This window comes from Athene noctua, chromosome 1 (assembly GCF_965140245.1).
Source record: "Athene noctua chromosome 1, bAthNoc1.hap1.1, whole genome shotgun sequence".
Taxonomy (NCBI): Eukaryota; Metazoa; Chordata; class Aves; order Strigiformes; family Strigidae; genus Athene; species Athene noctua.
In genome coordinates, this window is record NC_134037.1 from 111623284 (window position 1) to 111650954 (window position 27671).

A 27671-nucleotide genomic window follows, 5' to 3' on the forward strand; every position below is an offset into this window, starting at 1 on the left:
GCGGCGCAGCAGGCCGGGACTGGGCCTGGACCAGGCCAGGCCGGGCCGGGGTCACAGGCGCCCCGGGCGCTGCGCCAGCGGCGGGACGAGGGAAGACGGGGCAAACACGGAGGCGCCGGCAGGGAGGGCCTGAGGAGCCCCTCCGAGAGCCAGAGCGGGCCGAGCCGCCGGACGGCAGCAGCACCGCTACAGCCCCGCGGCGGCCGGTTTGGCGCGCGCGCGCCGGGGGGGCGGATCCGGGGGCGGATCCGGGGCCGGCCACGCCCGGCGGCGGGGCGGGTGTTGGCGGGTTTGGCGCGCGCTGTCGGCGGGCCGCGCTTCCCGCCCGGGCCATGTCTCGCCAGAGCACCCTGCTCCGCTTCTTCCCCAAGGCCGCACCGGCGCCGCCTCGGGCGGCCGCACCGGCACCCGCTACGCCTCAGGCCGGCGCGGAGATCCGCCGCCGCGCTTCGGGGGAGCAGAATGGCCGCGAGGCCGCCGCCAGCCCCGCCGGCGCGGCTAGCAACGGCGCAGCGGGCAGAGCTGCGGCCCGGCGCCAGGAGGCGGGGGAGAAGGGCGGAAGGAACAAGGGTGGAGGGGCCGGCGTGGCCGCCAAGGCCCCCAGGTACCGGGCGCGGGGAGAGAAGGCCGCGAGATCGCGGCCTGCGGGGCGGGGCGGGGCGGGGCGGGAGAACGCGCGGGCCGCTGCGGGAGGGGGGCGGGCGCTATCGCCAGTGGCGTTGGAGCGGGACCCCTCAGGGCGCGGAAGAGCCGGTGTTCTCCCTGCCATCTCCCCGTCCGTCCGTCCCCCCCGGGAGACGGTAGCCGCCCGTCGCCGCCTGGGCCCGCCGGGGCCTTCCCGTGGCGGGGGCTGGGTTGCAGCCAGCCCCGCGCCTCCGGGCGCCTCACGCCGCGGGCGCAGGCGGGGCCGTGCCGGCCGGGGCCGGGACCGTTTTGATGCGCCTCGGGAGCGGGGCGGGGTCCTGTGGCTTCCCCTGAGCGGCGTGTGGTGCTGCAGGCCGGCGGCCTTCTCCCAGAGCTGGGGTCAGGGGCGGCGGGATAACGCCGGTGTCTGCAGAGCGCGGACCTTAATTTTAGTTTTTCCTGGTTTGAAACACATTTTTTCACTAGTGCCTACATTTTCTTTCTGCTCTGTATCGTGATGGTAATTGTCTCAAATGTCAGCTAGCTAACTGTCGCTGATTGTTTGGCCTGGAGGAATACACCTGTCATCAGTGGTAGAGTGTGGCTGCAGCTGGGTTGAAATCACGGGGGAGAAGGAAAGAGCAAATAAAAGCTGCATCGGGTGCTTTGCTGTGGAGACTGAGTTTTTATTTATTAATTTTTTTTTTTGTAGCTTGAGGGTTTTTTGATATCTTACTCATGCCCTGTTGAGAATTAGTCTCTACAGGAAAACTTGTCTTAGTTTTATGCAGGTTGACAATTCATAATATGTAGTCTCCAATCTTTTTTTTTTTCAGTTACTGCCTGGTTTGACCCGGTTACTCTCTCCTCCTCCCTTAAGAAATCCACTAAGACTCTGGTTACAGGTGGCTCTAGATGGCCCAACCTGAGCAGAGAGGTTGGACAAGATGACTTCCAGAGGTCCCTTCTGACCTCAGCCAGTCTTCTGTGACTATAAAGCTCTGTCTCTGTGGGATTCAGTAGAACTTGGAGGAGCAAATCCAAAAAATCGTTTAAGAAATGTACAGATGGTGATATAGAAGGACTGTATAATCCAGGTTCTGCCACCAAGGAGCCTTCCAAGACCAGAGGGCAAGCTGCTTGGAAGCAGTGTGCAGTTACGTTTATGAAGAGAGATGTTTTAAATGTTTATGTTCCTTAAATGATGCATCTGTTGTCTTTGCAGTGTCCCCTGTGAGTATTCTCCTGGTGACTTGGTCTGGGCCAAGATGGAAGGTTATCCTTGGTGGCCATGTCTCATATACAACCATCCGACTGAGGGAACAATAGTCAGAGGAAAAGGAAAATCCACTCGTGTCCATGTACAGTTTTTTGATGACAGCCCTACAAGGGGCTGGGTCAGTATTAAATATCTGAGGCCATATAAAGGTAAGAAATACAAATAACACTTTTTGAAATGGAAATAAGTTTTCGGGAAGTTTTTCCAAAACTTGTTTTGGAAAAATAGGCATGGAATATAGGGTATGGTATTCTCCATAGAGAACGAGCAGCAAAACCAACATTAGTGTTGAGTGGGAAAGCATGTTTTGGACTTTGTAAGTTAATGCAGTTTTTGAGGGTTACAGGTGTGTTTGTGGCTGTACAATTCTTTAAACATAAAACACAGCCCTGTTGTTTTGATTAGAACACAAAGCTTCTTTACGTTTTTAAGTTTTTTCCTTTATTTCTCACATCAATATAAAAATCTAAAAGATAAATCCACCTTCAATTTTTAGCCCTGAAATCCTTAAAATATTAGGGATGTTAAACCCAGTTTTTAAGCAGCTATTTGGGAACTGCAGTTTGTCCAGAATCAAAAGACTAGGTTCAGGATGTTAGGTGACTAAAATTTATTCTACTGTGGTGTTATTTCTTTTAAGCAATGCAGTACAGGTTTTTTTAATAAAATATATATCTTGAGAAATCAGAGTGTTTGTTAGGGTAGTGCTTGTAGTTATGAAGCAGAGTTGGTGTTTGTCATCTTGAAGGAAATGACTTCGATAACTAATGAAAAATGTAATTGAGAATTAAAACAACATTTTGCATAAAAAATCTTGCGTTATTAATAATCATGATCTGTTTTCCCCTTGTCTTGCAATAAAAAAACCCTGTGAGTCATTGGCTGTAAGTTGTCATGTGTAAATCATGTTGCTGTGAACTGTCATCTTGTTAATCAAACAAGTGCTTTGGGTGTAATACAGTATTTTTGATACACTGTAGGGTTTGCTTATGTCAGTGAAACAAATTAATTTAAACAGTTTCTTCCTTTTTACAAGTGAGAGTTCTATCTCATGTGATCACATGGTCATCTTTTTTTGTTTGTTTATACCTAAATGTACTGCACTTAAGCCATAGTAAGTTTCAAATTAAAATATTGTTACTACCATAAGCATTAGCGTAACTTAACGCAAGTGAATTGGTCCATAGTTTATATGTATCTATCCTGAAAGTATTTTAAAAGACTCAAATGCATTTTAACAGCTTGCAGTTGCACTTAAGAGGAAATGCAGGTAAGGAGAATTGATCTGTTTACCAAAATAAAATTGCAGATAAACTAGAAGTGTTCAAAATGTTTAAGCACAGAAATACTGGTCTATCTACCAGAAATGTGGTTAATGCAGAACAGAGTAAAAATATTTAAAATGCTTTACTTTTGAATTCAGACAAAAAGCATCTGTGTATACAAAGTAAGAGTGTTGGAATTTTGGGGTAAGAAAATGGAGAATTTTCTTACGTTGTGTTGCTGAATAAACATTAGACATCACAGGCTAGATTTCTAACAGTTGGGTATGCAGGAAGTGGAGTTACTTACAAGTTGGTTAGGTGAATATGCAGGTGTTGCACACTTGAGCATGCAGTTAAATTATACAATGAGATTCTTCTTCTGCCATTGCTAAATTGCCAATATTAAATGCAAAATATTTTTAGATTGTCTCACTGCATTTGAAAAACTAAAATGGGGATCAGGTTTGTTAAAGTGTTGCATTTGTGCTGTAGGAGCAGCTACTTGTAATCCATGCTTTGCTACTGCAAGCTGAAAGAAATGAATGTGAGAACGAACTCTGGCTTATTTCCGAGATAGCTGGCCTCCTACGAATCAGCTGCCTTTTGTCTACCGTGGACTTCGAGCTGAAGCTTCAGTTAATAGCAGTGTATGAGGGGATTCACAAGACCTGTTCAAGCAGATCCTACCGTTGTTTGCAGCCAGCTAAACTTATAAGAGCAGAAAAAGGAATCGCCCTTCCTCATCTACAGCATACTCTTGTTGTCCCCCTTCTTTCTTTCCCCAAGTTGAATATATAATATGTTCTATATACCATTCATTTCTTGAGCATGGCATTAGGATGAATCTCAGCATCTTTGGGGACCTTTTCTAGAAATGGGTGTGTAGACTGGTTGGCTTTGGTGTTGTGTTTATGTATGGTTAGTGGAAGGAGGAACTGTGGTGCTCAAGGGATATGAAAGAGGATGAGGGATGGTGCAGTTATTAATAGCAGGCTTTGCTTGATACCCTGCAGTGTCAGGGTAAATTGCCAGCGTGACTGCTGGTCAGCTAATGGCTAATCAGTTGGTGTTGGGTTTGGACGCCTTGCTGCACTTACAGGAGCAGTTTGAATGGCCAGCAGCAGAGCTTTAGCCAAGAGGTCTTTGTCATGGGTGACTGCCCATGACTTGAAGATAACTTCATGGTTGAACTTACCAATCACTGCTAAAATAGCTGTGTGGTCTCAGTCAGGTCTGCTGCTCTGCTAGTATAAAGCGCTGCTTTTCAATAGTAACCATAGTTAGTGTGAGGGTGTTTAGAGCTTTGTTTTGAAGTATTCAGATGTGGTAATGAGTTACAGAAATAGAAGCAATTCTTCAAGCGTTTATGTTCTAGGCAGGCATTACATTTGTGAGTGTTTAGACTTTCTCTAGGGGTAGTTTATCAGGCAGAATGAGTGATGGGCTGCTGGATTTAAGTTACTGTGGGAATGACTGGTAATAACACAATGTTAGGTAATTATACTAGGGTTGAATACATTTAAAAGTGAAGTATGAATGCTAACTTAAAGGACGGGCTAAATGCTAGACTAACTTCAGTTTCTGAAAAATTATTCGTGGTTTTTTACAGGTTCATCAGATGGGGAGACGCTGAAGGGAGGTATGTTTTACAGTACAAAGCCTGAAATTAAAAGAGCTATGGTGCTAGCAGATGATGCAATGAGTAAAGATAAAACTAAGCGACTTGAACTGGCAGTATGCAGTGAACCTTCAGACACAGAGGAGGAAGAAGAGGAGGAAATGGAGGTAAAACTTTTCTTACTTGCTGTCATTTTCAGAAATAGCACTAGAAACTAGAAGCTCTCTCTTGGAACTAAGCATGGAATATCCTGCAGTTCTCTGGTACAGTAATCACAGTTTATCTGCTTTTTAATCATGCATGCATATATATCTGTATGTCTCTTTTTGTACTGCTTCTGTGTTGTCAGGTCATACGCTGGTCTCACCTTTTCTAGTTGGAGAGACTAATCTAATATCTCTCTAGTGTTCTGTGTACTAAGGACTGACCCCAAAACTAACTTAACTTCTCTAAATCTCTTCATTGATCTCTCCCTGGGTAACCCAGGTGACCCACTTTCTCACTCATAAAGTACTTTTTTTTTCCTGGTGCATCTTTTTATCTTCTCTATTCATATTCCAAGTTCCCCTAAGTTCAATCTGGTTTAAATTTGTCATAATATAGTCATTTCTAACTTTCTGAGTATTCATCTTAAGGTTTCAAATCAGATTTTTAGAGCCTACCTTCATCTTGTAGAGTAGCACTAAAATACAAATTCTTGCACTGTTAACACCAATCTGTTGGTGGGGTAACTAAAAAGAGATCTTTTATTGTATTGTATTCATGTTGTATTGTGAATGATTTAAATATTATTACAGTACCACCATATGCATTGAAATAGATTTCTTTGGAAAGGAATGGTATGAGGAAACTCAGTGGGATTGTGGTTGTCCTTACCTCCTCTCTCTGAAATGGCCCATCTACTCTTTCTCCAGTGTGACACTGCCTCGAGGGTCAGGTGCCACTCCAGGCATTGTGTTATGTTCGTGGCAACAGTGCAGTGGGCACTGGCACTTTGTACTCATTACAGTCCCTCCACTGCTGTTTTTCTCCAGAACTAGAGCTGGAGTTCTTAAAAATTTCAGGTTGAAAAGGCAAATAATGGAGTTTCTTTTCTTTCTCCTAGATGTGCACCGTCTTCTTGTAGGTTACTATAAGGTAGTATGTTTGTAGGTGGAAATAGGTAGTTAATTCAAAAAAAACCAAAACAACCCCCAACAAAAAAAACTAACCCCAAAACCCCAAGCAACAAAACTGCCCACAAAAAAACATGGTCAAAATTCATATAGGCTAGTACTGAAAGGCTGCAAAACCCAGTCACATTTCTGACATAGGTCAGTAGGAAAAAATTAGAGAGTTAGCTTATGGAGGTATTTCTCCTTTGTGCTGTATTTCATATACCATAATGCCTTTTGTCCAGATTAAGTGTTTTGTTCATCAGCATCACTTATGCAAAGTAATGAATGAGGCTGTAGAGAATACAAAGAGGAGAAATTATGCTACTGGCCAGTAGTAGTTTGTTATCCAGAAAAAAATTGAAAATCTGTGAAGGTAAATGGAATTGGCTGTGGCTCTACTGACTCTTGCTTGAAGTATCCTCACTACTGCATTATTGCACATTTTTGTGCTTTTTGTAGCAGTGACACTTTACTTTGTAGCCAGAATTTTCTATAGGTAAAATAATCTATTTTTCCAGCAGATGAGTGAAAGTGCCTCAGGCAACAGTGATGACTGCAATAGTGAGGAGGAGGATGTGAAGAGTAATAAGCGAGTAATGAGCAGGGAAAGTGCCATAAAAGCCAAAAGAAGAAGAGTGTTGGATTCTGACAGTGATCATGATGGCTCTGACGTAGAGTTCAAGCCTGATGTGAAAGAAGCAGCAAGCAGTGAGGAAGCTAGTAGTGGAGTGGATGAAAATGAATCCACTGACACAGAGACAGACACAGAGAGTGTTGCAGAAAGTCCCATAAAAGTCCCTTCTAAACGAAAGAGAAGAGAGATAAACAAGCCTGCTAAAAGGAGTAGCTTAGAAAATGAATGTTCTGAAACGCCCAAAAGAGCAGCAACGGTTTCTTTAGAAGCCAAGTCTAAGCTGATATCATTTGCAGCACCTGAAAGTTTTGAATCTCAAGCAAATGCTTGCAGCGGAGGCGTCGGTGGCTTCGCAGTATGGGAACATGAAAAGCTTGACTGGCTGCAGGAAGGGAAAAAGAAAGATGCGCACAGGAAACGTCAGGGTGACCCTGATTATGACCCGTGTACTCTGTATGTACCTGAGGACTATCTCAACAAGTGTACACCAGGAATGCGGAGGTGGTGGCAGCTGAAAAGTCAGAACTTTGATGCCGTGATTTTCTACAAAGTTGGAAAATTCTATGAGTTGTATCACATGGATGCAGTCACTGGCGTAAATGAGCTGGGCCTGATCTTTATGAAAGGTACTTGGGCCCATTCAGGTTTTCCAGAAACTGCATTTGGCAGATTCTCTGATGTTCTAGTGCAGAAGGGCTACAAGGTAGCGCGTGTTGAGCAAACGGAAACTCCCGAAATGATGGAAACGCGCTACAAGTCAATGGCCCACCCAACAAAATTTGACAAGGTCGTACGCCGAGAAATATGCAGAATCATCACCAAAGGAACTCAGACTTACAGTGTTCTGGACTGTGATCCCTCTGAAAACCATAACAAATACCTTCTGTGTGTTAAGGAAAAAGAAGACTCTGCCGGACAACGTGTTTATGGGGTCTGCTTTGTTGACACGTCAGTGGGGAAGTTTTACGTTGGTCAGTTCTCAGATGACCGGCACTGTTCGAGGTTTAGGACTTTAGTAGCACATTACACGCCTGTGCAGGTACTGTATGAGAAGGGGAACCTCTCTGTGGACACACAGAAGATACTAAAGGGCTCGCTTGTTTCTTGCATTCAGGAAGGGCTGATCTCTGGTTCACAGTTCTGGAATGCATCTAAAACACTAAAAGTCCTTCTTGAAGAAGGTTATTTCAAGGAGAAACAGAACTCTGAAAATGGATGCTCTCTGCCCTCTGTAATCAACTCTCTGACGTCGGAGAGTGACTCGCTGGGATTAACTCCTGGTGAAAACAGTGAGTTAGCTTTGTCAGCTCTTGGGGGATGTGTCTTCTATCTCAAAAAATGTCTGATTGATCAGGAGCTGTTATCGCTGGCAAACTTCGAGGAGTATGTCCCTGTGGATATTGATACTGCAAAGACTACAAGTTCAAGTAGTTTCTTTGCCAAAACTGGCCAGCGGATGGTGCTGGATGGAGTCACCCTGATGAACTTGGAAGTCCTGCAGAATGGAACCAATGGAACCACAGAAGGCACTTTGTTGGAAAGGATTGATTCTTGTTGTACGCCATTTGGGAAGCGACTCCTGAAACAGTGGCTCTGTGCTCCGCTTTGTAATCCTAAATCCATCAACGATCGTTTAGATGCTGTTGAAGATCTTCTGGCAGTGCCAGATAAAACGTCTGAAGTTAGTGAGCACCTGAAGAAACTTCCTGACCTTGAAAGGTTGCTCAGCAAAATACACAGTATTGGGTCACCACTTAAAAGTCAGAACCATCCTGACAGCAGGGCCATCTTTTATGAAGAAGTTAAATACAGCAAAAAAAAAATTGCTGACTTTCTGTCTGCACTGGAGGGGTTTAAAGTAATGAATGAAATTGTTGATGTCATGGAAGAAATTGCCGGTGACTTCAAATCTAAAGTCCTTAAGCAGCTAGTGACCCGCAAAGCCAAAAATCCCAATGGCCGCTTCCCAGACTTGAGTGCAGAGCTTAAAAGATGGGATACTGCTTTTGATCATAACCAGGCTCGAAAGACAGGAGTGATTACTCCAAAGGCGGGTTTTGACCCCGATTATGATAAAGCACTACAGGATATTAAAGCTGTGGAGGAAGATCTCCACAAGTACCTGGATAAGCAACGCAAACTGCTTGGATTCAAATCCGTGCTGTACTGGGGGGCGGGCAAAAACCGATACCAGATGGAAATACCGGAAAGTGCAATATCACGTAATTTGCCTGAGGAATACGAGTTGAAGTCAACCAGGAAGGGATACAAACGTTACTGGACCAAGGAGATTGAGAAGATGCTGGCTGCAATGGTTAATGCTGAAGAGCGCAGAGATGCAGCACTAAAAGACTGTATGAGGCGTTTGTTTTACAACTTCGATAAAAATAGCAAAGACTGGCAGACAGCTGTGGAGTGCATTGCTGTGTTAGGTAAGAGGTTTTCTTCATTTTGACATAGAGTAAAAACGCTTTTGTACAGTAAATAACGGAAGTCTGATCCGGGTAAGCAAAAAAGGCTTGTTGCCAGCTCTTAATTTGTAGTTTAAAAACTCGTGATTGGGATAACAGCATTGATAATTAACAGTGATCACCCGTTTCCTTCCTGTCAGTAAACGGCAAGAACAGTTGCTGGGTCTTGATGTTTGCAAGCTCTTTCTTCATTCCTGTTGTGTGATTGTATGTGTGCATCTGAGTTTCTCACAGTTCAGCATAGCCTGGTGTGTCTCACTGCTGCTGCGATTCTCATGTATGGATTAGTAGCTTCTTATTAAATGAAGGCAGTGATGCAGATGGAGATGTAAAAATCTTAACCTGCTAGTCACCTCCCTTTCATCCAAGCAGGCTGCTTTCTCAGCGGCCTTTGAAAAGAAAAAAAGTGGTCGTTGTCACTGCCTTGAAGAAGATAACTCTAGTAGGAAGACTTCCCCAAATCTTCCTTAAATTTCTGGGGTCTCCTGTAGTCCCTTCTCAGGGCTGGCATACCTCTTGTACTGTGAATTTGCTGCTAGCGTGAGGCACTCTGGGATGTCTTTGTTCCAGGGAAAAATGAAAGCACTCTCTGAATGCCACTGGGGCAGAAAAGGGCTGACAGGCAGGCAGTGGGTGTTGTCTAGGAGGGGCTTCTCTGAGTGGCCTGGGAGAGCTGGGGAGCTGTCACGTAGCTTCACCACAGTACTAGGGCAAGTACTGAACTGATTTTCAGTACAGTGGGAGCCAGCGTTCAGGCTCAGCTGTAATACGTGTACATAAAGTCCCTAAAATCACATAACATGGTCTCATTTTGTAGGTAATCAGCTTTTAGACCCTTAGAACTAGGCTAATTAAGGGGGGCTGTGCTGCTTCTTTCTGCTAGGCCAACAGAATTTTAATATTTATATAAATTTATTCTGGAAACTTTAAAGCAGTATTATGATTTTTAACAAAGTAATTCACTGTCACAGAAACTGATTTCCTCTTTACTTATTTTGTTCCAAATTAAAAACCAATGTATGAAAATAATTTATACATGTACATTACAAAAATAGCTTTTGAAGTGAAATTATGTGGATTTTAAGGACTTCTAAACTAAAAACTAGAGGGGAGGATTTTTAATCTGACATCAGTAGAAATCTGGAATGAATGAGGAAAGCTTGTTATTCTGTAGTACTTCCTGGGTGTTTTTGTTAACAGGAAAATGGAAAATTGTGTTTACAAAAATGCTATTCAATGAGTAAAAGCATTTCAGTGAATGAATAAAGAAGGTGAAAGAGTGACTTACTGGGATTTCTCTTAATCTTATAGATGTCTTGATGTCCCTTGCTAACTACAGTCAAGATGGTGATGGACCACTGTGCCGACCTGTAATTCTACTGCCTGTGGATAGTGCCCCTCCCTTCCTGGAACTTAAAAATTCACGCCATCCGTGCATTACAAAAACTTTCTTTGGGGATGATTTTATTCCTAATGACATTGTAATAGGCAGCAAAGATGAAGATAGCAGTAGTGAAGCGTCCTGTGTGCTAGTAACTGGCCCGAATATGGGTGGCAAATCTACACTCATGAGACAGGTGATTAACTATCTACATAAGACCGAATGTGCTAGCGTACCTCTGTGTTTTGCATAAAAATTACGTGAGGAGGTCCCAGCAGTGGTCTTCAGGGTATGCAGCACAGTACAGTGATTACATTGTAAAGACAAAATAGAATCTGGTAGAAAACACCCTTGTTTAAGATAGTAGACTTTCTACTTCTACTTACTTTAGTGAGGAGTACGTTTTGTTTCTCTTAGGAGAGGTGGTTGGGAAAAAGTGATAGAGTATCTTTTATGTTTTTCAAGTGGTCTTATCCAGGACTTGGCATCATCTGGCAAAAGATGCTTCTGCAGGTTGAATGAGATGAAAATAGAGAACAGCAGCAACTGGGAAAGCAACAGGGAGTTTGCTTTATAAACACTGCTTGCTGTGATAACTTGTATTTTGAAGGCTCTCAGAGTAGTTTAGTCCTACTTGAGATTATGATGCTGCAGCCTGGAGCTGTTAAAACAGTGGGAAGCTTTATGTACTCTAGTCTTTGTTTTAGGGGAAATAAAGTTTCATTCCCTCATTCTCTGTGTGGAATTGAAGCTCCAAGCACATAGTAAAAACTTAAATGTTTTAATGTTTGTTCTGCAGGCTGGTCTCCTGGTTATAATGGCTCAACTGGGATGCTACGTACCTGCTGAAGTCTGCAGGCTTACACCCATTGACAGAGTATTTACGAGGCTTGGTGCCTCAGACAGAATTATGTCAGGTGAGTTTCTGAAATCCAGCTGTCCAAAGTGCCTTTGCCACCGAGTGAGTTTCTTTTCTTGCTTTGACTAGCAAGCTGGAAAGGGATGATAGGCTGTTGATTTTGCAGGGAAAAATGGGCAACTAATTTGTTGTCTCTCATTGTTCAGAGTAGAAACAATATTGTGGTTACGCTTGTTTGATATGCTTGCCCTCCATTATTTTTGACTGACATGTAGGATCACTTTTTAATGAATTTTAATATCCAGCCTTCCAGCTGGATTCCAGTCAAGAGGAATATCTTTTTGGATGTTGTACAGCTGATTATGTTCTACTTACACACGTATCTTTTTCTAAGTGTTCTCGAACAGGACAGTGATGTTCAGGTAGCTGTTGTAGAGGAGTTGGTTTTGTACCTTCTTGCAAGGAGGTCCCTTGTTTCAATCAGAATGTCTGCCTTATGTCTGAAATCTGATGTCGTTAGATGATGAAGAGAGGCAGGCTTCCATCTTAGAAGCAGTAGTTCTTGCAGTATTTTGTATCTTCCGTGGAGAGGAAGACAGAAGGGGGATGATGTGACCGCTAGAATGGGAAAGTCTGCCTGTGGTGGTAGGCGAAGTGTCATGGGGCTAGAAAAACAAAGTATTTTTTGTGGTAAGAGTAGTACCACAGCTCATTTAAGGAGGGTGCAGATTTTCTGTGATCTTTCTGCTGAAAAATGTGGGTCAGTGAATATGAAAGGAGTTAAGCCTACTGAACTTGTTGCACATAAGGAATTTGGAAATGGATTATTCTGAGTTCTTAATTAAAAATATTTACACTTCCCCAAATTGAGGCGCTTTTTTTCAGCTAGGGAATTTTATTAAGGCTTTCTTTACCAAGCTATTTTACATTTTGTTGTAATTTCAGTACAAAAATCTTTAGAATGGAAGAGCACTTAAGTGCTTATGGTGGAAATAAACTGCCCTTTCTGCAAGAGAGAGGTGGTCTAGCATTTACAACTTTTTTTTCTGTCAACTGAGAGCTATTCTCTTCGAAATACGTGCACAAACATTTTAACATTTCACATCATGAGGCTGAATGCTGCACAGCAGAACTAGCTTTGAAATCTGTTCTTGATGCATTAGTTTCCACACTGTGTAGAAATAAAAGCACAGCAAAAGTTGTTCTGTAGCAGTCATTTTGTAATGGATGTCAGTAGGGCTCTTATGAAGTAAATTTTAAGTAGTATAATTTTTAAATTGCCTATGTAATTTTAGGGGTTTATTTTCTAAAGCAAATAAATGGTTATTCCTAAGCATTGTTAAAAACATATTAAATCCTGGGTATTTATCTAAAAAAATGTATAAAATCAGGATTGCTGAACACTGCTTAATAATTGATGTTGAAAAACTTAAGTCAGAGCACAGCAGTGTTCATGCAGCTTGAGTACAGGAAGTAAATATTTGCCTGCTTTGAAATTACTTTAATTGCTGCTGCATGTGATTATTTGGAATGAACCCTCCAAAGCACTAATAAATCTGGACTTTACACATGTGGATTTATGATCTGCAAGGGTCTGAATAATTGTGTACTTCTGCTTGTAATCTGCTAAAAAAAATTTCAAGTCTAAATTTCAGGCCTCTTATTATTTGGGTTGCTGGAACTCCTGTAAGATGTTCAGCCCTTAGCCACAGTGTGTTTCGTCACGTTTCACTCAAGTAGAGCACATAGGAGTACAGCCTTATTTATCTGAATAATTCATTACCTTATGACATCAACAACCCAAGCAGCATAAGATTTTTCTGCTTGCTTTTTCACACTGAAAAGCCACAAACCTTAGGCCTGCCTTGTGCATTTAAGAGCAAGAAGGGGCAAAAGATTCTCCCCACCTTGTATCCTTTGTGCCTTTCTTTTGTCCAGCTGGTGCATGTGACCAATGCTATTAAAAGTAGACAGGTAAGGCAGCCTAAAACTTAATTGTACTTGTGCCCATGCCTGTACTCTTGAGGAACCAAAACCTGCTTTGTCTGGCAAATGGAGGTGCAAAAGCTTTATGTTTTTGTTCATTTTCGGTTTGCTGTCAAGTTTCATTCTAGCTTCACCAAGACTAGTGTAGATTAAATGGTTTAGTTGTGGGTTTGGGATCTTTGACTGCTTCATGGCGCTTTTTTTGTCATTTCTTTTAAAGGTGAAAGTACCTTCTTTGTTGAATTGAGTGAAACTTCCAGCATTCTCCAGCATGCAACAGAGCATTCCCTTGTTCTTGTGGATGAACTGGGTAATTAGTCTATTTTGGAATAGATGGAAATTAAATGTAAGATTAAAAACTAGCTCTAAGGTGGTGCTGTCTTAAGGGGGAACTTAAGTACGCAGGGGCAGCTTTATTGTGATGCTCCTGACGAACTGGTCAGTACCTATGTAATTCTCCCTAAACACGTACCTCTTCGGTGTCCTGGGATCTAATACACCACATCCTACCCCAAATCAGTATTACCCTATTTATAGCTGAGTTTTCCTGCTTTCCTTTGCATAATTACTTGCAGCAAGCCTGCAGCAATTCTCAAGAGAGCAGAAATGTCTTTTTCTGGAGTGCAGAAGAGAATGCAATTGTTACAGGGCAAATATTCAGGTCCTTTTACTCTGATGCTGGTGGCTCTCACTGGCAAACAGCAGTGAGTAATCTTCCACACAGTGAGGAGGGAGAAAAACAAACCATGCATTGCATTTGTCTTTAGAAAAGCATCTTTGCTTCTGTTTGTTAATCTCAACAGTTAAGGGGGTGTCCTATCTTTCTGTAGCAAGTAAGCTATGGATTGAGTTTACTTTGCCACTTTTGGTCCCAAGTATGCCAAAGCTTTTCCCTGTCTCTTCCAGGCAGAGGCACAGCTACTTTTGATGGAACAGCTATAGCAAGTGCAGTTGTGAGAGAACTCGCAGAGAAAATCAAGTGTCGGACTCTGTTCTCCACACACTACCACTCACTGGTCGAGGATTACTCGCACACCACGGCTGTGCGGCTTGGCCACATGGTAGGTGTGAGTGTAACGCCTGAGGACGGGGTTTTGCCTCGTGGCTGGCACATCTCACCCTGTGTCAGCTTTTCTGCGCTCCTCCACCCAGAGGTGTCCCAAGAAAAGGATGTAATGTTTCGTGCACTTATGAGTCTGTAGTATTACATACACTGACTTGTAACTTACTCTTTCTAGGCATGTATGGTTGAAAATGAGAGTGAAGATCCAAGCCAGGAAACAATTACGTTCCTGTATAAGTTTATTGAAGGTGCATGTCCCAAGAGCTATGGCTTCAACGCAGCAAGACTTGCTAATATTCCAGAGGAAGTTATTCAGAAGGGGCACAAAAAAGCAAAAGAGTTTGAAAAAATGACTGTTTCACTGAGAGTATTTAGGTAAGGCCTTGGTTTTTCACTTTTAACTTGCTTAGTAGTCATCCATTTTAAAACTTGGCCAGTAGCTTTTGCTCATAGTCTCACAGCAGAGGGGGCAAGTTGCAGCTCTTTGCAAATATGAAAGGTACTTCAGAAGCAGGGAGAAAGGGCTGCAAGAGGGCAGACTCCTGCAGTACTTTAAGCCTTGGGTTGCTGTGCTAGTCTCTACAGCTAAGAGCTTCACTTGCACAGAGGTGCTGGGCTGGCTGTGAGCTGAGCCACGCCACAGGAATGCCCAATCAGCCCCATGTCCACCAGGGCTGTGGCAGTAGCCCTGGCATCAGGCATGAAGTGGCACCCACGGCTTCTAAAGCTGGGCGAGTAGTGGGAAGCCTCTTGGTGTCCGTGTTGCGTAAAGCTAACTTCCTTCCTCCCCTTAGGTACCTGTGCCTGGTGGTGGATGGTGCAACGAGGGAGGCAAATGCTGTTCAGAAACTTACCGCTATGATCAATCACCTTTAAGAACACAAGTAGCTTTGTGCTGGCGGTTTCTCAAGAAGGTGGTATCAGACAACATTATGATCTAATAAACTTTATTTTTTAAAAATGACCATTTTTCCATTGTCTTTCCTAGGAAATTAAACCCTTTAATTCTTACCTACCCTCTACATAATGGTTATTGAGTACTCCACAATATATTAAGTCTAGATGTTATGGTACATGCATACACTTTCAGGCTGTTGATTACCCACTGTCACCAATACACATAAATGGAAAAAAGCTATGAAACTGTATAGGGCTGTATATATACTTGTCTCAGCTTCATTAGAGCAGGAAATTGCTGTGATTTCCAGCAGGTTATGTAAGTAATGTCCGGACTGTTCAAAAAAAACTATGAACAGAGTAAAATACAAGACTGTTTTGAGGAGACTTTCTACTGTGTACTTTAAAACATAGTAAAATTTCTTTCACAAAACTTAGTTACATGGGTACTTTGTTTTATAGTGCATTATAGTCTAGGAAGTCTCATTAAAACACTCGCTTTTTTTTGTTAGGGTGGTTTGAGTACAGACTATTGCTGGGGCAGGGAAGGAGATTATTCTAACTTCAGAGGACACCAGAAAAATTGCTGGATATAATTTAAGATTAGTGTTTTCTCTTTCATAGAAAGAACGTACATACTGGGACATGAGTACAGTTACAGCAAGTCTAGGTGTGCTAACAAAACAGGACACATTCAAGTACAATAAGATTTTTTTTGCTTGAAATTAGAAACAAACTACATGAGATTAAAGCATTAAAATCATATTTCTCAATCTGAATAAATGTTAAAAAAATCAAAAGAAATGCAGAAGTGCTAGCTCACATTTTTTACCATGTTACAAAAGCAATTGGTACCCATGTCCATAAAGGCAGCAACAAAGAATGCTGCTTGTCTACAGAATAGTACTACTGCAAATTGGACTGCGTTTCAATGCTACTTGTAAAAACACCAGCTTTCAGAAGTTGGTATCTGTACAAAATTGCAGCTTATTTTTCTTCACTTCTGTCCCTTCAAAGTCTTTGTTTACACAGTAATGCTAAAACGCCCAGTTCTGTTATCCTGAGTCAACATATTGCCACTTTCTTTTTTGGTAGGTTGAGCTCCATAGTGTCAACACCTCACACATCCGCTTTAATACAGTCTCTTTCTGCAGAATTGGGCAAGTATAACTTCCTCCAAAAAAAAAGTTTTAACAGTTATGATATTAGAATGGCAGGACTTTCTTTCTGAAAGGAATTCAGTTGTGCTGCAATGTATTAGATTCTATAGGTGGAGCAGAGTCATATAGTGTATCTGTATCATGTGTAGGCTCTCCAGCAAGCGTACAGGGGTTAGACAGTGTTCCAGCACCACAGTCACAGAAAAACCTACAAAGAGAGAGAGCTCTTTAGTTTCTACTTGACTTGCGTTATCACAGTCGCTCAACAGACTGGTTGGAAACATACCTATCATGTCTAATGAATTCTACGTCATGTCCTTGATGGCACTTCTTAATGCAGTTCACACATATGGCATTGCGGTCCGTGGTGTTACAGGTGTGACATCTGCAGTGAAACGTGACGCGTTAGGCACGAACCAAAGAGGGAGCTGAGGAAAGGGCCAGGGAGGGTGTAGGGGCAGAACAGCACTAAAGAAAGGACGTGCATAGGACTCAAACTTGAGAATTTTACATGAACTTGGATTTCATGGCATACTTTTGGTTGCTTGCTTCAAAAAAGCAGTTCTGCCGTGTAACGCTTTAGGCTCAGGTTCACAGTAGCAATATGTTTTCCTCAAGCCCCCAGAAAATTCAAGACACAGGGAACTTGTTTAATCCTCTTCTGTTGCAATTGAGGAAGAGCACACATTTGTGTGTTAACAGACATATGGCAACTCTTTTAGGGGTCTTGCTAAAAGAGAAATTGTGTTTGCAACCGTATAGAGGTGACAGAAAAGAACTTGTTACCTGTAGAAGTCGTGCATCGGATAGCTGGTGTAACTTGATATCTTATATAAACACTGGCCTCTACTGACAGCTTTTTCTATGGCATCTTGATTGTTCATTATTTTGTTGTCTGTTGGGAAGAAAAAAAGCCAAGAACTAATCACACCTGGATCGATGACTTTTTCTTCCCGAGATGTTAAAGTGGAGCCCCCTCCCACCCCCAGCCTTTTTAAGGGCTAAACCCATTAGCAAGTTAGTTCGAATCCCACATTTTAGTTTTGGCATTTAAGCATATCAAATCCTCGATGCCGGAAGCCCAGAAAGTGCAGCACACTCCTCGGACCAGAAAAACTGTTCCTCTTTGCATGTGTTTCATGAAATACCTGATAAATCTTCATTTAAATATTCTTTGTGAACAAATGGTTAGAGAAACAAGCCTTTCTATTAGGCTTAAGTGTTCTGTTGAGAAGTCTGAAACCCAGATGTCTGAAAGCCTTTTGTCTACCAAAAGGACTTTTACACATCCCTTAGAAAGCAGAAAAGCATAGCCTTTCCCCCAGGGGAGTTTAAGAATAAGGCACTTTTCAACACAACAGAAGTGGGAATTAGGTCTGATCACCTCCAGCATTTGAAAGATGTGTCCGAGGCATGGCAGATTTGATAATCCTCTCTGTTACTCAGCTACTGGATCTTCTGTCAAGTCCCAAAGGACACCTCAAAACTCATTTGGTCCGCTCCCAGTAGTGCCACAGCACTGACTGATGCTGTCAGTAAGCTGTGAAGCAGGGAGCCAGAGCTTGTGTTTTAAGTGGTGTAAAAAATATACAGGAAAAGGCCTAAGTAGTACAGCCAAGCAGGTGAAAATTCTGCAAACTGAACCTTTTTCTTCTAAAGTAACCTGTTAGAGCTGGCTGGCATTCAAACCATTGCTCCGCTCTCCTCCAAGAGTATCTTGTCTCACTAACACCTCCCCACTATAGATGGGAATTTTTTTTATGTGAATTGTTTCTTCTGACAAAAGTGATTTGGGATTGTGACTATTCATGCTTGTAGATCCTAAAAGCCAAGTTAGGCATGTTTCTCTACTGACACTTGCTTTCAGATATATGACAAAAGACTTTCCATTATACTAACTTAGAATTGGAATTTGAGGTGGGCCAAGGACCAGTGACTAGTTCAGAAACAATTTTGAGACAGAAGAGCTAATAATAGAGTTTTAGTATGACAGGAAAACCATAAGTTGCCTTTGAAAATGTCTGGCTGTCTAAAAACCTAAGATAGCTTAGTTTGGCTTATTACCTTCAGTTGAAACTCTTAGTTTTTGTAACGCTAACTCTTGAGTTACAACTCAGCTTAAGGTGGTACCAAATCTGAGCCAAAAATTGAAAAAATGGTACAATAAACCCCAAACCCAGCACCAAATAAAAAAAATGCCAAATGAACAAACACAATCAACGAGGACACAGGCTCACCTTTCATTGTGACATTGACACCAGATGCTAGAAATAAACCTCCAAAGCGGTTGTTGAAAATCTGATTGCCTTCTAATGTCGCAGTTGCATGATTTGTTATTTCAATACCTTTATTGGGTCAGGGGAACAAAGGAGAGAAAAGAAAGTGGGAAAGTTAAATCCTTAGTGATTGTGCATTTGTACCTCTCTCAATGATCTATAGTTTGTTCATTTTTTAAACCATCATAAACTCAGGGGAAAAAAGGAAAATGACATAGCTAGAAATTGCACTGTAATTTGCTATAAAACTGAGGTTCAAATACTCCTGCTGAATCCTTTCAAAGAGCTACAGCTGGCATGCATGGTTTCTGGCAGTAACAATACACTATTACTTTATCTGATAATAAAATGGTACTATGATCATGTATTTTCAAGGGGGATACGATTTTTTTGGTGCTTAAAGCTGTCATCTTCACGTATATTTGAAAGTTCTTGTGCACATACCTTACCCTTTTAAAAATATCTTTTAAAAAAAGTTCTCAAGATGGGCACCTAAAATTCATTTCTTTACATCTTAGCTTTTATCAGTAACCCGTGTCTTCCAAGTCATTTGTCCAGGACTGCTCTTGACAGCAACCTATCCTTCCCCCCCACCACACTGAAACAACACCTTTAGAGGCTCTTCTCAGAAAACTTGCTTCTTCTGAAAGAAAGATGGGAGAAAACTCAAGAATGCAATTTTAGTTGAAATGGAATGGAATGCAAGACGTATGGAACTGTGATCATTAAACAGTAAATTGCACAAAAATCACTATTAAACATTCTTCATCTCTTTTGAAGTAAGAAATGCTTTTTTAAATAATTTTTCAAGTTTGTGGAGTGAGAAAGTTGAACTTGAGATGGAATTCAAATCTCTTTAAGGTATATTTGCTCTTTTTCCTATGTTTCAAAGCAGTGCTAAAATATTCAAACCAGCATCCAGCAGATCAATATGCCTTCGACAACTTCATCAATTATTTCTAAAATAAAATAATGAAAAAGTATTTCACAAAAAATTGAGAAGGCAGAACACGTGTTGTTTCTCAACATGCTAGTAATTCCAGAGACTGCTGTAAAGATACTGACTACAGTTCTGAATTCTCAAATGATTTCTAGAATACACAGAAGGATAATCTCTGTTAAAATGTCTAAATACTGTGGGGTAAAGAAACTGTGTTAGGTTTGTGAAGAGCTTATTCTAAGGTCTAACTCTGCAAAATTTGATTTGAACACCACAAACCTGCAGCAAATCCATCGAATATTCGATTTTTCCTTAGCACAGGGTGGCTATTGGTGCTGATAAGAACACCGGCTTGAGCATTCCTGAAAATATCATTCTCTTCCAGAAGACCTGTGACAGACCAAACATGACATCTGAGCTTGTTAACTTTTCATTAGCTGTAAACAGTCTGTGAAATATTTTCAAAATATCCCATGTATCATCATCCTGCTAATTCCATTCATTTGAGGAATACCCACCTACAGCACTGAAATTAATGATACAAGTTTAAAGTAGTTCTCCGTGTATGATCATGTAAATCTATTTTTTCAGTGTATAGAATAGAATTTGAGATTGTATGCACCAGCACAGAAAACTCCTATTTTTGATGAAACACTTAAGTCTTTTCACTTTCCAAATTTTTCTTCAATTTTTCTGACATCTTTCTGTTCTTGTCTTTGAAAATGACCATCTTGCCAAAGCAAAGCTTAACTTGCATTTTTGTTATTGCAGGACAGGATTACTTTAAATGCTTAACTTAAAATTAAAGCTCATTTACAGCAAGTGATTATCTACAAAATATCAGAAGCTGGTAACAGGACACACAACAGTCAGGTGACTTCAGAGAAGGACCACTTCTAAAACTACAAGTATACAAGAGACTCCTTAAGGATCTGTCTTTTTTTTTTTCCCCCCTAAATCTTTGACACTGGCAGAACCTGAACTGTTCAGATGCATGATACTGGCTACGTGACTTGAATTCAATACTGTCTTTCAGTCAAATGGCAAAGCTTAACAAAAGCAGATGGGATAAAAGGACTGTCCTAAGCAGCAATCTAACAGTTGTCTTGGATGAGATTAATTACCTCTGCCTCCCACAGATTTTAGTATTACTGATGTAATTAAGGCTAAAAAGCATCAGTCTATGTTCGTTATAACTATTTTATTACTTCAGAAGACAAGAGCTAGTTTTCTAAAGAGCACTTTAAAAAGAACACTGCTTAATCTGAAATTAAACTCTTATCCAGAATATTCAGTATATACCAGTAAGGGAAAAAACTACCTCTTCCCCCATTAAATATACAGATGCCTCCATCTCTTCCATCATGGATTTTATTTCTTCTTAGTGTAGGATTACTGTCTGTTTTAATCCATACACCAGCCATTGCATTATCAAAAATTTCATTGTCTTCTATAAATCCAAGCCCTAAAGTTGAAGGAAGGGTGGAAAAAAATAAAATCAAAAAGGATAATAAACAGGAAGAGGTAATATTGCAGAACATAAACAACTCTGGATAAACTTGAGAAACAAACCTACCAGAATTATAAACAAGAATACCACCATTCTGACCACCCCAGATCTTGTTGCGTCTAATTTTGGGGTTGCTTCCAGTTCTAGAGAGAAATATAAACAAATAATTCATTTAAAAGAGTTTACTATCTCTCAAGACCAAATGTTTAAAACACCTCTACAGAAGCACCCATAGATCTCACTGCTTATAAATCTTACTGAAACACATTTATTTCCAAACATGCAAATATATTTTGGCTTTACTGACTTCAGGGGCACATATTCTAGTCAATATCCAGGTTATATTAGTAACAACTTTCTTGTATGTTGATGCAGAGGATATTCAGACATACTGAATTTTAAAAAAAGTTATTTTTAGAAACAAAATTACAAGAACAGCTAAAAAGACACAAAAGAGCACAAAACAAGCTACATCTGTTTTGACATAAGATACGTTTTTACCTTATCTGAACCCCTGAGTACATGTGATTATAGATGTCATTGTCTTCTAACACGCCGTGTCCATTGTCATAAAAATAAACTCCAACCTAACATATCAAGAATTAAATTATTAGTTCCAAAGTAATGAAGTATAAAAACACAGAAGAACTTTCTTCTCTACGGCCTCCTTGTGACCACAGAGTAAAAACTCACTTGTTTCCCACTGTGTATTCTGTTTCTCCTCAAGACTGGAGTGCTCCCTGTTGTCACCCAGACTCCAGCCAAAGTATTGCTGTAAACTTCGTTTTCCTCAATCACACCTTGTCCTTTTTCATGCTAAATACAAGACAATTTAAGAGTTGAGAAAACCTGCTAACTGCCAGTAGTTTTTCTGGCTGTACCCATCCCTCCCCAACACAGCTTCTTTACCATAGCAAGGTAATTCTTTTCTATTTGAGTATGTATTTTCATTTTACTTTTAAATAACAGGACATCATGATTTTGAATGTTTGCCATGAAACGAAAAAGACTGCATGTATATCATTACATTTCAAGGCTTTGCAGTAGTATTGGCACATCTCTGCTAGCTATTGGTAGAAGAGGTACCTCCCCAGTGCCATGCAATCAGATAAAAGCTGTGGCACCTGGCACTTAAACTGACACCAGCCCTGTCCACTAGACTGACAAAAAATTGGCATGTCTCTTAGGGTAACTATCTTTACCACGTGTTTGTGTGTAAAAGTAAAGCAACAGTATCCTTGGTCAGGGTAAGGTGTTCTGGTTAGATATACAGAAGGATCAGATGAAGCTGCACACTTGCAGCATTAGCTGAATCTTAGATAACTTCTGGCAGAAAGATACACAAATACTTCTCAAAATCTGATATTGCTTAAGGGAACCTGACAGCTCTTTCAGTTCAGTTAGCAGAGCCCTTGCACACGCTGGAAATTGTGCGTTATTTCTCACTTTTACAATACACGACTGTACAGCAATTGCAATGTCTATCATCCTGAAGGCAAAAAAAAAATTTTTTTCTGAGGTTAGCAGGAAACACATTACACTCCAGAAAAGCTAAACATCTTTCTAATTTTTTTTTTTTTAAAGAAAAATGACAAACTACTATGAAAACTAAGCCTTTAAAAAGCTTTTAACCAAGAAATGGTGAAATTCTGTCATCTATCCCATTTTAAATTTTTTATTCTGTAATAGAAATAATTTAGTGACATTCATAAAAGCCTTTATCTTTTAAATATCGGCACCAGCTTCAGTTTATTACAATTAACCTAGTTTATAATGTAAAAAATTCAGTCATTGTAAGTACAATCAAACATTTTACACTGAATATCCTTTTCTGTCTATATGAACAGAGAACAAGTTTGTATGCCTGTTGTAGGTAATACTTACTACGTAAATTCCACCATGTTGCCCATCATGAATCTTGTTGTGTCGAACTATGGGACAGCTGTTTGTCCGAATCTGTATTCCTGCTAATGCATTACCTGTTAACAAAAATGTTATTTAATACAACTTACATACTCATTTCTCTCAGAATTCAAGATGCAATAAGCAAATTAGATTACCATAAATGTCATTTCCTTCAATAAGGCCTCTTCCATCACCAAAGATATAAACACCACCTTGATTCCCATTAAAAATGGCATTGCCCCTGAGAAACAAAAGTATCTACATTATGAAATGATTATAATACACTGCACTATACTATACATGTATGTAGTGTCTAGGACTGTACAATATTCAGATTTAAAGCAGAAAATTTAGGTTGTGACTTTGAGAAACACATACTTCCAAGTACACATGCAAGTTAAAAATGCAATTCAACCAAATACAGACAGCAATTTCATTGTTACATATACAGGAGTATTTACAGTTAATTATAAATAGATTAAATAAAATCGCATTTTTCCCATCCCCATCAAATCTCTTCTTCTAAGTAGTAAAATATCAATGAAGAAAACGATACCTTATTGTTGGGTCACTGTTTGAGGTAATCCAAACACCTGCAAAATTATTTGCATAGATTTTGTTCTCTATGAATTGTCCTCTTCCTTTTTCATGAACGTAGATTCCTCCGGTCTGGCCATGATGGATTTCACACCGAACTACTGTAGGATTGGCATACGCTTTCACTTCGAAACCTGCTATCCTGTTTCTATGTATGTTGCAGCTTTCAAAATAACCCTTAAGACACAAAACATGCAGCTTCCTGTAAAAGTCCTTTTCAAAGTGAGGGCTGTTCCCTACCCTCCCTCCCTCTAAATACAATCCTCATTTAAAAGGAAACAGTACCAAAATTGACAATATGTGAGTACTTACATAATTAATCAAAACAGCAACTGCCACTGTATCTTTTTGTTTTTTTTTTTTTACCCAAAATAAAACACTGTTTCAAAGACGCTGTGTTTGCATTGCTATTTATTACTACACATGGAATACCAAGAAAAAAAAAATGGAAACTCTAGATATAGCACCTCAAAGAGGACTGAGTATCAGGTTTCCTTAGCAGATCCTGAGGATCAGACTCCTTTCAAAGGCCATAAAGCCCACAGGTCCAATATAAGAAGGACGGTGCCATGGAGAAACCTACCTACTTATTTTCAGACCCAGAACCATTTATATTTGGTAAGAGTATGATTTATTTAGGAAGAAGTGTCCTAGATTTCTTTGAACTAACTGGTCAGAAGAAATACATAAGGATGTGGGAGATGACTGATTTTTCCAGGGCTGTATTTGTCTGAGCAGCCAACTGGTAAACTCCCCCCCCCCCCCCCCCCCCTTTTTTTTTTTTAAAGGGTGTACACTTCCATTTAGGCACTGCAATAGTAGCAGTAGGCCTACAACAAACTGTATTTAAACAAAAGATTTATAAACAGCATAGCGGAGGGGAGGTGGGGGGAAGACAAGACATTCCACAAAGCCATCCCAGGCATGCTCCTTCTGCTGCAGCAACAAGCACTCCTGTAGCAGCACAAGCTGGTCCCTCTGAAAATTCATCTGGCAAAATAGTTGTTTTCTGCCTAATGATTTATCCAAGTCTAGTTCATTCCAGGGCCACGTAAAGTAACTGTGTCAGTCCTTTCAGAGCATTTTTCTGATGCAGTTTTAGAACATTTTGATACTAAAATTCAATCTATCCTCTGAGGTGAACTTTAAAAGTATTATATGCCCATTTTGTCCAACTAAAAGAACAGAAACTAAACAACTGAAAGAGAGGAAACATCTGTTATTGGAGATGGTAGACAATCACCAAGTGATGTGTTTTAATTTGTGAAAGGCTTGGATGGAAGCTCTTAAAAGCTCTAACCCAGACTATCTCCAGCAGGCAGCTGCAGAGGGAAGACTGAAAACAGAGCACATGACATTTGGAGCAGTACTCTGCTGCTGACAAACAATCAAAATTGCACTGGCCCTTATATCCAAGACACATGGTTGAAAGAGAATGTGAACCAAATCTTAGTTCTTTCTTTTCTCCTAGATGCCTGTCTTCATGCTCTGCAAAGCCATCTATAACATAAACAAGCTACATGATTCCAGCTATAGTTTTAGCAGTATCAGTCCTCATCATGTAAAAGATTACCCATTTAATGAACTGGTAAGATGTATATAGGTAAAACATTTGACCCAAAAGGAAAGGGGCCAGACTTTCACTGATCTTTGTCACCCTCACAGGCACTTCATCCAAATACTGTTTTTCTTGTAGCCACTTCAGTTACTTAGTCTAATTGTGAGACTTTGTTTATTTGCAAGCTACTAAAAAGCACAATTCCTCCTACTGCTCAGTGTAACTGGATACCAGGGTTTGTATTCACATGACCTACTATCATGACCACCTCAGTCTTTGAGTTTCTACTACCTACCACATGGAAATTACTCACGTTACTGCCAGCCTGGGTAGAAAGCACTCTGATTCACTGTTGTATTACTTATGTGCTGTGAATTGCTAAGGGACTTTGTTAAACATATTTTGATTACAAAAAAAAGCAGAAATACATGCAGTTCAATGAGGAAATGAAGACAGCATGCACTTTTCCCTACTTTGAGGATTGCATCCAGGAAAGGCACTGCACTGATTAAACATTCTCCAAAAAAATACTATCACAGTGTGCACAGCTGGGCTCCCCAGGCCCCTCTGAGTGACAAATAAAGTCAAATAGAAAAAGCCTACTTTCTGTAAATATTCAGATTTATTTTTTTTTTTCCCAAGGATTTACAATTAGATTTCTTCAGAGTGAGTCAAGATGTTTGAGTTCTCAAGCAAGCTACACACTAACAGGGCAAGCTAAAGGAGATCTCCTCAGAAATACACCTTGATGCCAACAGGCAGTCTTTGGGACTTCTTATCCCAAATGGAACCACTTTCTTTTCCCCATTTTCACTTAAAAGGAAGCCCTCAGGGAAACTTAAGAAAGATGACAATTTGGTGTAAGCTAAAGCTTAATCCTCTTAATGGAATACATAATTTCAATTAAAATATTACTATACATGGTCTGGTATTCTTTTTTATTACTTCACAAATTATTTTCCCTTTGAGTGCCAAATTCGTTGTGACTACAGCAACACGATGAAGGAAAAGAGGTATTTCAGATGTGCTTCATCAAAGTCATTTCAGATGCCATGTAGAAACTGCAAACAAGCAGAGCCTTTATCATGTGGTCACCAATATCTCTGCAAGCTTGAGCAAGCACTGTTATTTAATAGTAAGTTTTGGTACAAATACTTTTGATTCTTGAAAACAATACCATATACTATGTAACTTTTAAACCTGCTTGGTACTGAAGTGAAAGAGAAGGCTCATTCACTTCTGCTTGTGTCCCAGTGTATCTACATAATATGCAACTTCAAAGAGGAACAGAAGTACCTGTAGATTAATTACACTCTGCCCACTATGTCCTAGAATACCATAACGCTTGACAGCAGAGTACATGTCATTTCTTCAAGGAGAAAATGGAGCCTTCATAATGATTGCTCTTCTACCTTCTCAAAAAAAGTAGGACCACTGATTCAGAAAAACCTGAGAATTTGCTGTAAGCCTCTGTGGAGGAAGTGCTCCTCAAAAGGAAGAGATTAAAAAAAAAAAAAAAATCTACATCTCAAATTCATTTATAAGGCTGACTGCTGGGCCAGAAAGTCAAGGCTTTCTGCTAGGTAAGGTTCTGTAACATTCAATATTCATAAAGAGAAACTACATTACGAAGTTCACTCCACCTCAAGCAGTCAGCTTAAACTGAACTGCTGACTTGGAGCTGATGGAGTTAAACCCAGTGTATTTCTGCACTTGTGGAAGCCACATCTGAACACCCCCTGTGTGCATAATTATTAAACTGAGTTCAGTTAAACCAACAGAAATTGTCAGAAATGCATGCTCTTCCAGTCCTGAGCAACCACCTCATTTCCAGACTGCCTATGTCGTTCTCTGTTGAAACCAACTTGTTCTTCCATCCCCTAGGGAGAAGGGCTAAACTTATCTCAGTCTTTAAGAGGCCCCCCCAGGCAATTCCTGGTATCTTTTGCAGCCACCACAGCCGCTCCCCTTCAAATGGCATTATTGTGTCTTTGAACTGTACCTTCTCAAGGATGTCTTCCCTTAAAAAAACAAAAGTGGTGAACTTCTGGATCCCAAGAAATCACAAATGGGTTCAGACAACATCTTGGAAAGTTAACAAATATTTTGTTAACAAGGAAATTGTGTTTTTAAGTATAGAGTTAAATGATCTATTATGCACTGGGTTCACTAATACCGTTTGAAAACCCAAAGCTTACTTCCAGCTCCAGGTATAACCATTAACACCATTAGAAACAGCCTGTTCCTTTCTTACCACTTCCAACAGCACACAGACTGTCCAACCTGCAGCTCTTAAGCTCTGTCCAGCTGTCAGAGAGCTCAAGCCCAGATCCTTTATGAGGACTCTGCCAAGTGGCTATTAAGGTCAGGAAGGTCAATAATACTCCTCTGCACAGAGGGACTGCACGCATTATATTGCATCCACCTTCTTTGAAAAATGATTTTCAAGTGTGCTGTGTATTTTACTTCTGTTTCTGGTTGTAACTCATCA

At 40.7% G+C, this 27671-nt stretch overlaps 2 protein-coding genes across 6 annotated transcripts in view; one reads left to right on the top strand and one right to left on the bottom strand.

Moving 5' to 3' along the window:
- Nucleotides 1-311: 311 nt before the first annotated feature.
- On the top strand, nt 312-15301 carry MSH6 (mutS homolog 6). Of its 4 annotated transcripts, XM_074897385.1 has the most exons (11): nt 312-584; nt 1560-1561; nt 1850-2052; nt 4778-4953; nt 6462-9009; nt 10360-10625; nt 11229-11346; nt 13495-13584; nt 14181-14335; nt 14513-14712; nt 15132-15301. In XM_074897385.1, the coding sequence occupies exons 1-11, from the start codon at nt 333-335 to the stop codon at nt 15211-15213; spliced, it is 4092 nt and encodes a 1363-aa protein (XP_074753486.1). In that variant the 5' UTR covers nt 312-332; the 3' UTR covers nt 15214-15301. The 4 variants fall into 4 exon arrangements, with proteins under 4 accessions (XP_074753486.1, XP_074753483.1, XP_074753485.1 ...); XM_074897382.1 differs by lacking the exon at nt 1560-1561 and having other exon boundaries at nt 312-604; XM_074897384.1 differs by lacking the exon at nt 1560-1561 and having other exon boundaries at nt 312-604; nt 6465-9009.
- FBXO11 (F-box protein 11) overlaps nt 15287-27671 on the bottom strand; it is a 78464-nt gene continuing 66079 nt past the window's right edge. For both annotated transcript variants that reach the window (XM_074897388.1, XM_074897387.1), the window contains exons 12-23: nt 23582-23799; nt 23181-23266; nt 23005-23099; nt 21814-21936; nt 21622-21707; nt 21187-21263; nt 20932-21075; nt 19890-20000; nt 18632-18739; nt 17181-17289; nt 16681-16779; nt 15287-16602 (exon numbers count right to left, since the gene is read on the bottom strand). In XM_074897388.1, coding sequence (XP_074753489.1) covers nt 16473-16602; nt 16681-16779; nt 17181-17289; nt 18632-18739; nt 19890-20000; nt 20932-21075; nt 21187-21263; nt 21622-21707; nt 21814-21936; nt 23005-23099; nt 23181-23266; nt 23582-23799 — 1386 coding nt within the window. In that variant the 3' untranslated portion in view covers nt 15287-16472. The remainder of the gene's footprint in view (nt 16603-16680; nt 16780-17180; nt 17290-18631; nt 18740-19889; nt 20001-20931; nt 21076-21186; nt 21264-21621; nt 21708-21813; nt 21937-23004; nt 23100-23180; nt 23267-23581; nt 23800-27671) is intronic.

Coding starts and splice junctions, on each gene's coding strand:
- MSH6 (XM_074897382.1), top strand. CDS start 333: ATGTCTCGCCAGAGCACCCTGCTCCGCTTCTTCCCCAAGGCCGCACCG. Junction 605..1,849: donor GTGGCCGCCAAGGCCCCCAG/GTACCGGGCGCG, acceptor TTGTCTTTGCAG/TGTCCCCTGTGAGTATTCTC. Junction 9,010..10,359: donor GGAGTGCATTGCTGTGTTAG/GTAAGAGGTTTT, acceptor TTAATCTTATAG/ATGTCTTGATGTCCCTTGCT.